This window comes from Lolium rigidum, chromosome 1, assembly GCF_022539505.1.
Source record: "Lolium rigidum isolate FL_2022 chromosome 1, APGP_CSIRO_Lrig_0.1, whole genome shotgun sequence".
Classification (NCBI taxonomy): Eukaryota; Viridiplantae; Streptophyta; class Magnoliopsida; order Poales; family Poaceae; genus Lolium; species Lolium rigidum.
In genome coordinates this window covers 25,225,854-25,233,328 of record NC_061508.1, presented here as the reverse complement: position 1 = coordinate 25,233,328, position 7,475 = coordinate 25,225,854, and the positions used below count along the sequence as shown (strand labels likewise).

At 44.9% G+C, this 7,475-nt stretch overlaps 1 protein-coding gene across 2 annotated transcripts; it reads left to right on the top strand.

The window, feature by feature from the left end:
• Window positions 1–233: 233 nt before the first annotated feature.
• On the top strand, window positions 234–5,963 carry LOC124685089 (U-box domain-containing protein 70-like). 2 transcript variants are annotated; one of them, XM_047219393.1, is made up of 10 exons: window positions 234–542; window positions 625–913; window positions 2,135–2,220; window positions 2,897–3,120; window positions 3,190–3,256; window positions 3,591–3,710; window positions 3,938–4,423; window positions 4,592–5,108; window positions 5,139–5,353; window positions 5,496–5,963. In XM_047219393.1, exons 1-10 carry the CDS (start codon window positions 363–365, stop codon window positions 5,691–5,693), a joined length of 2,382 nt encoding a protein of 793 aa, XP_047075349.1. In that variant the 5' UTR covers window positions 234–362; the 3' UTR covers window positions 5,694–5,963. The 2 variants fall into 2 exon arrangements, with proteins under 2 accessions (XP_047075349.1, XP_047075348.1); XM_047219392.1 differs by having other exon boundaries at window positions 4,592–5,353.
• The last annotated feature ends 1,512 nt before the right edge of the window (window positions 5,964–7,475 follow it).

The window sequence follows — 7,475 nt, the reverse complement described above, 5'->3', positions numbered from 1 at the left end:
ACCAAACGTGTCTAAAATTTATTTAAATTAGATGTATCTAAACATCAAACAGTACATAAATAGAACCAAAATTTAACGAACCTTCAACTCCAACATGTTTCATCGAACAAAAGAAGTACACTCTACTGGTTTCACCCCCGCTGACGTGGCGTCCAGTCAGCTCGAAAGACGAGAGACCGAGAGACAGGACCCAACGACAGGTCAGAGAGATTCTGTCCCCGCCGCCGCTGCACAAGACTTTCTCCGAGTCTCCCACTGCCCCACCGGCGTAACCGCCGGCGACCAAATGCATTTGCAGTTCCCGAGTAGCGCCGCCCGGTAGCGCCTTCAACGGAGAGGGGATCTCACACCTGATACCGGCGATGGAGGCGGAGGACGAGCGGGCGGCGGAGGCGCAGCGGGAGAAGGAGGCCGGCAACGACGCCTACCGCAAGCTCTTCCTCGAGACGGCCGTGCTCCACTACACCCGCGGCGCCGCCCTCGACCCCCGCGACATCTCCTTCCTCACCAACCGCGCCGCCGCCTACCTCCTCATGTCCAAGGTCTGCCAGCTTCTCCGATCCCTCCCCAAACCCTCGCTTTCCCCCCTAACCCCCTTGATAGCACCTTGGTTCTCCATTTCAGTACAAGGAGTGCGTGAGGGACTGCGACGACGCGGTGGAGAGAGGCAGGGAGCTCCGCGCCGACAACCGGCTGCTCGCGCGGGCCTTGTCGCGGAAGGCGTCGGCGCTGCTCAAGCTCGCGGCCTGTGCCGGGGACTACGCGCCGGCGATCAGGGCGCTGCAGCAGTCGCTGGCCGAGCACTACAGCTTGGAGACGCTCGCCAAGCTGGATGAGGCTGAGAGCGGCAGGAAGGAGATCGAGGAGCAGGAACGGCTAGATCAGGAAGCGGCCGACCACCACCGCCACAAAGGTTTGGAATGCTTTCCTGATACTTGTCTGATTACAACGCTGTTAATTATGACAATGTAGTACTCCTATAAATAACTGTGAGGTCGATTGCTGTGACCTGTTAACAGGTGTTCTTGGTGTGGCCTACATTCATCATTCACAAATCAGAAACATGTTTCTTTCACAAAATAAATAAATAATCAGAAACATGTTTAATGGGCATGGTCTCGCCTAATTTGTACTGTTCCCATCGACGTTGGATCTGTCTTCCTTAATACATCAACCGATTTCTCCAAAAGTATGGCCATTAAGTATACGAGTGTTAACGTTCTTAGGGATTTCATACTTTTAACTTTATATGCAGGAAGCAACAATAAATAGTAAATTCATGTTGTTTACTTCACGTGAGTATATAAGACTAGGGCTTAGAACTTTAGCAAAATTATTCTGACACAAATCAATGGTCTGGTTCTGTTGTACATAAATGATGGCGAGTGGGTACCCTGATCCTAACTCTGGATCTGACTAATTGTATGATTTGAAGGAATGCAATGGATTTGAAGTACTCCTATAAATAACTGTCAAGTCGATTGCTGCTAGTGGTTAGTGGGTGTTCTTGGTGTGGCTACATTCAATCATTCACAAATCAGAAACATGGGAGGGGGCATGGTCTCGCCTAATTTGTACTCATTCCCATCGACGTTTTATCTGTCTTCCTTAATACATCAAGAATTTCTCTGAAAGTATGCTCATTAAGTGTAGGGGCGTTATGTTCTTGGGGATTTCAGACTTCTAACTTTATATGCAGGAAGCAACAATCAATAGTAAATTCATGTTGTTTACTTCACGTGAGTATAAGACTTACGGCTTAGAACTTTTGCAAAAAAATTCTGACACAAATCAATGAACTTTTGTAAATAAATGACGACGAGTGGATACCCTGATCCTAACTCTGGATCTAACCGATTGTTTGATTTGAGGAATGCAATGGGTTTGCCCATAACCACCTCACCCCTTACGAGAACAAGAGATACAAAATGAGAAACGCTGTCACCGCCCCCAAATTCACGCGCTCCTTATCCTCAAACAAAACACTCTATGGTATATAATAAACAAATAGGTGGTCTGCGTTCCTAGCAATCCATGTTCTTTCTTCAATGATGATATATCCAGATCCCTATTAGAAGTATGCGCTATCGTGATGTTTAGAAATAATTCTTTTGAGTGTGCACAAATGTTGCAGGCAATGAATTCTTCCAGAAGAAAAAATACCAGGAAGCAGCAGATCACTATACTGAAGCTATTAAAAAGAACCCAAATGATCCCAGAGTAAGGATTTGATTTACGCCGAATATAGCATATGAAGGCAACTTTATCTCATTGACTGAATTTATAGTTCCTTTGAAACTAGAAGAGTATCTGATTAAAAAAAGATCTTCATCATACATACCATCTATGACAAGGACCTATCATGTGTACCTGGGGTTGTGCAACCGGCTCACCGAATGGTAAAAATCCATCAAAATGTGTTCAAAAATTCTGAAAACAATTCTATGCATTGGCACAACATACATCTAGCGTGTCATCAAGTTTTTTGTTTTAGATTCAAGTTGAGAAACAAAGAAAGACAAATAATGTTGGGGATGTAGTTAATTTAAACTGGGCTATGAATTGAGCCCGTTAACACTAACACAGCTGAATTGTTATTTTTGTTTCTCGAGTTTATTTTGTAATTGAAATTTGTCACATGTTAGATATACCATCCTATGTCTATGTAGTCAAATATTTTCAACATTTATAGCAAGTAAATGTAGCAAGTGTTTTGGCTTTTGGATACACCAGTTGCACGAGAACTCCAGGTGCATTGGATACGTCCTCCATCTATGATCGGGCTTTTTTGACATTCTTTATTGTGATGCATGCTCTTTGAGCCCCCTTCTTTCATTTAGGCACCGTGATTCTTCTACTGTTTTCCTTTGGTAATATGTTATGGCTTATTATCCAGGTCTTCAGCAACAGAGCTCAATCACACATCTATCTACGAAATCTTTCTGAAGGTTTAGAAGATGCAGAAAAATGTATTGAGCTGGATCCTACATTTCTGAAAGGCTACTTGCGTAAAGCAAATGCCCAATTTCTCATGGATGACTATGAGAGTGCTCTGGCAACTTACATAGAGGGTTTGAAGTGTGACCCAAACAGTCTTGGTGCAATTGATGGCTTAAGAAGGTAGCTTTCCAGCCTCCTGTTAGATTTCTTGACATTATAACAAGCATTGACATTTTTTTGTTGGCCTAGATGTGCGGCTTGCATTAAGAGGTCTGATGGCGGTGATTTTGGGCCTGAGGATTTGAAAGAAATCTTGGTTGGTCTAGTTGATCTCATTTTAACAAGTTTCCATGATTACTTGCTTCTTCGTAATTCTTGCAAATACATGTCTTGGATGTGTGGTTCAGTGTGTAACCCTTGTGCAGCAGATGGAAGCAGGGAACAAAGAACTGTACCTTGACCAGCAAGGGGCCTACCTATGATTTAGTCTAAGACATAGCTTTTAATTACTACGTTAAAGAAGCTGTATGGTGTATGTTAAACAGCTCAATGAAAACGTGCTAGTTGATAGTTAAACTGTACCGCATAAAAAATCTAGACAATTTTATTACCCTACATGACTAATTATTTGCTCTCATTGATCTTAACAGGGAGATCTTCGTTCAGACAATGATTTGCGTAACAAACTAAAAAAAACCATGGAAGAAGTTGCAGTATTCAAGCAGGAAGCCTCTGACGAGCGCTTGAGGCGGATTGAATCTGAACGGATGGTAAATTCATATTATCGTGTTAATCATTTCTTGCTGCAAAAATTTATCTTATTTAGGCTGGTGAGGTCATTTATTAGCCCTATCAAGTGTGAGTACAATCTCTGGGCACATCCTTCCATTTTACGATGTTCGCTGGCTATTGATGTTACATGAAAGCATATCAGTCAAGTCGTCTATCAGACTATCACAGAATGAATGAATTGTCTTTGATACTTTGTTTTCTGCAGGCCAGGACATCAGAGAACTTGTACTTAAACCAGGTCCAACAGAGGAAAGAAACTGAGGAATTTCTTTCCAAAATACAAGAAGAGTTGCAACAACTTAAAGTACGGCAAGATGAGGTCATTGAGGAACTGCAGAAAGCCAATGAGCATAATGAGAGTCTTCAACATCAGATCTCTGAATCCAAAGACCATTACGACTGGCTTCTATCAGAACACGATCACTTGCTACATGAACGGAATCGTTCAGTCAGAGAAGTTGAAGAATTACGTCAGAGAAGAGGGCAGATTCTTTCAGTTTTGGTAACAGCAATGCACTGTGAGTTTTCACCATCTGAACTGGAGCGTGCAACAGAAAATTTCAGTAGTTTACGGAAGATTGGAGAAGGTGGGTTTGGCTGTGTATACCAAGGTGTCCTCCGGAACATGACAGTTGCAATAAAGGTGCTGAGACCTGATGGTTTGCAAGGACAATCACAGTTCGAACAAGAGGTAGTTTCACTCAACTCATTCTGAAGTTTAACTTTGTCTTTGTAGTACTGGATAAGGGAGTTGATTGTTGGCTCCTTGCTATTTCAAAACTGAACTTGAATAAAATGAGTGCTCTCAAAAAGACACTTACACTTACCCGTAGTAGGTTCTTTTCGATTTCTGTTGCAGGTTACCATCCTTAGTAGAGTGAGACACCCCAACCTGGTAACTCTGCTAGGAGCTTGCTCAGAGTTGTCTACACTTGTCTACGAATTCTTGCCAAATGGTAGCCTTGAAGATTTTCTTGTATGTCAGGATAAGAGAGCAACTCTGACATGGCAGATTCGTGTCCGAATTATTGCCGAGATATGTTCAGCTCTTATCTTTCTGCATGAGAATAAACCTCACCCAATTGTTCATGCGGATCTCAAGCCTTCCAACATTCTCCTTGATGTTAACTTAGTCAGTAAGCTAAGTGACTTTGGTATTTCTCGCCTGCTAATCCAGTCCAGTAACGACAACACTACCATGTACCGCACCATGCATCCTTTGGGAACTCCTGCGTACATGGACCCTGAATTTCTTGCCACTGGAGAGATGACACCTCGCTCCGATGTTTATTCTTTTGGGATCATAGTCATGCGCCTTTTAACTGGAAAGCCTCCTGTTGGTGTAAAAAGGATTGTGGAAGATGCCATGATGCAAGGTAACCTGAACTCTGTAATTGATACCTCAGCTGGAGAGTGGCCTGCTGTGCACGTCCAGCAGTTAGCACACCTGGCTCTAGGATGCACTGAGCCAAGCAGGAGGTGCCGTCCTGATCTTTCAGGTGAGCTGTGGAGAGCACTTGAATCCATGAGAGATGATGCAACATCATCTTCGCCTTCATCTTCAAGATCAGTGCTTGATGAAAGCAGCATACCATCATACTTCATCTGCCCTATATCTCAGGTGAGTAGAAAGGAAACATCTGGATGAGTTGGATTATAAAGCAGAATGCTCCATTTGGTTTGTGATTGTTCGAAAATTCTCAGTTTTATATTAAAAGCGGAGTCTTCTATCACATGGCTAACTGTCTGTGCGAATTTTTCAGGATGTCATGAATGATCCTCACATTGCAGCGGACGGTTTCACCTATGAAGGCGATTTGATCCGGAGCTGGCTCAATACCGGCAGCGACACATCTCCAATGACCAACTTGCCGCTTGAACATGACGAGCTCATCCCCAATCTCGCCCTTCGCTCTGCCATTCAGGAATGGCATCAACAGAAAAACACAGTACCGCAATAATCCGTTCAATCTGCACGCTAATTCGCCCACTTGAAATCTTCCACCAGGCAGGTAGAAGAGCAATGGTCCATCAACTGTAAATTATTAACAAGTAGCTACCTATTATGACTGTATGACCTTGTATGTAATGTAAATGCAACTGTTTGGTAAAACCTTCATTAGGCGATGCTTGTGAAAAAATTATCTATGTCATGCATGAACTGGCTGACCATTAGAGTAATATTTTTTTTCACAATGCTATTAATGCACCAGGGAGCGAAATTGAATTTCCGCTATACTCGTGAACTTCTGTAATGTCTGACCAACCTTGCAGCTACACAACAGTACAACACCTGTTGGTGCCATGAACTGGGGGCCAGACCATTGGAGTAACTGTGCAAATCAAGCATCCATTGATTATGAAGTGAGGGCTCCGTCTCCATGGACAGCGGGGAACTCGCAAACAGAAAATTTAGTAAGCTATCAGCTTAGCTCTTTTGAGGGCATCTCACCGTTTGCGTCCGCGTGGTCAAAAAATGCGTCTAGGACCAGGTCCAGCTAGCCAACGCATAGTGACCGGATTGTCCGCGGAGACGCAAACATGGTCCAAATATGCGCCTCGGATGCCTCCCGTCTGGTGGACGTTTCGTTGTCTGCGCCACGTTAATGGCGATGCCTCGCCTGCCGAGCGGCTGTCGCCCACCTATGACAACGAAGTTATGGCAGTGCCATGCGTGTCACGCCCCTTGCCTGCCTCCGGCGTATATAAAGAGGGCGCGTGCTCGTCTTCCTCATCCTCTGCTCCACACAAACCCTAGCCGCAACAACCTCCATCGTAGCGCCGCCTAGTTCTTCCTGCGACGCAACCAGCCCAACGAGGAACTCCATGGCGGGTCCAGGTGGCCGACGAGGTTGGCGTGGCCGGCCCCGGGGCTGGAGCCGCCGAGGTGGAATAGCTACGGCCCCACGGTCGTCGTCGCCTGCGCCATCATCGTCTTCGCAGGAGGACCGGTTCCTCCTCCGCATCGACCAGGACCCCCTCGGCATCAAGTGGCTCCCGGAAAAATTCGCCAAGTTAGCGTCGAGCCGGCCTAGTTGTAGCTACGGGAGGCCAGCTGCAACTTTTGCCGGTTGCCTGTCGAGGTCTTGTTCGACGGGCAGGGCAAGATGTCCCTGCACACCGGGTGGGACAAGTTCGCCCGCGACCTCGCTCTCGAACCCGGCTGCCACCTCACCTTCCTCTATGAGGGGGTTGGCGAGATGATCGTCAAAGTGTTCGGCGGCACATCCTGTCGCAGGCACTACCACACCGACGAGTCCGGCTCAGACACCGACAGAGTGTTCTTTCTTTGCAGCGAATATGGGCACAAGCCAATTGAAGCCGCTAGTGGTGGTTTCTGAATGTTCGTCCTCGATAGAAACAACATGGCTATCATTGCCAGCTAGATTTTCAAGTTTGAGTGATTGAGTGTGCCCAAGAGTGTTCTTTCTTGGCACGAACATATGAAATATGCGAACCTAACACTAGTTTGGTTTCCTCATTTTGCAGTGTTTTAGCTATGTATTAGTTTGTGTACACCATGTTTTAAACAATGTATTAGTTTGTGTAAAACCATGTTTCCAATTATGTATTAGTTTGTGTAATGTTTGCAACTATGTTTAAATAAAAAAGAGATTTTTTTTTTGAAAAATAATATGCGTCAGGTTTTTGTGCTTTGAAAATTCGCTCAAACTTAAGTAAACGATCGGTTGGATCTTTCCTTGCGAGTTTTTGTAATGCGAGAGTCATCGGTTCAAATTTGA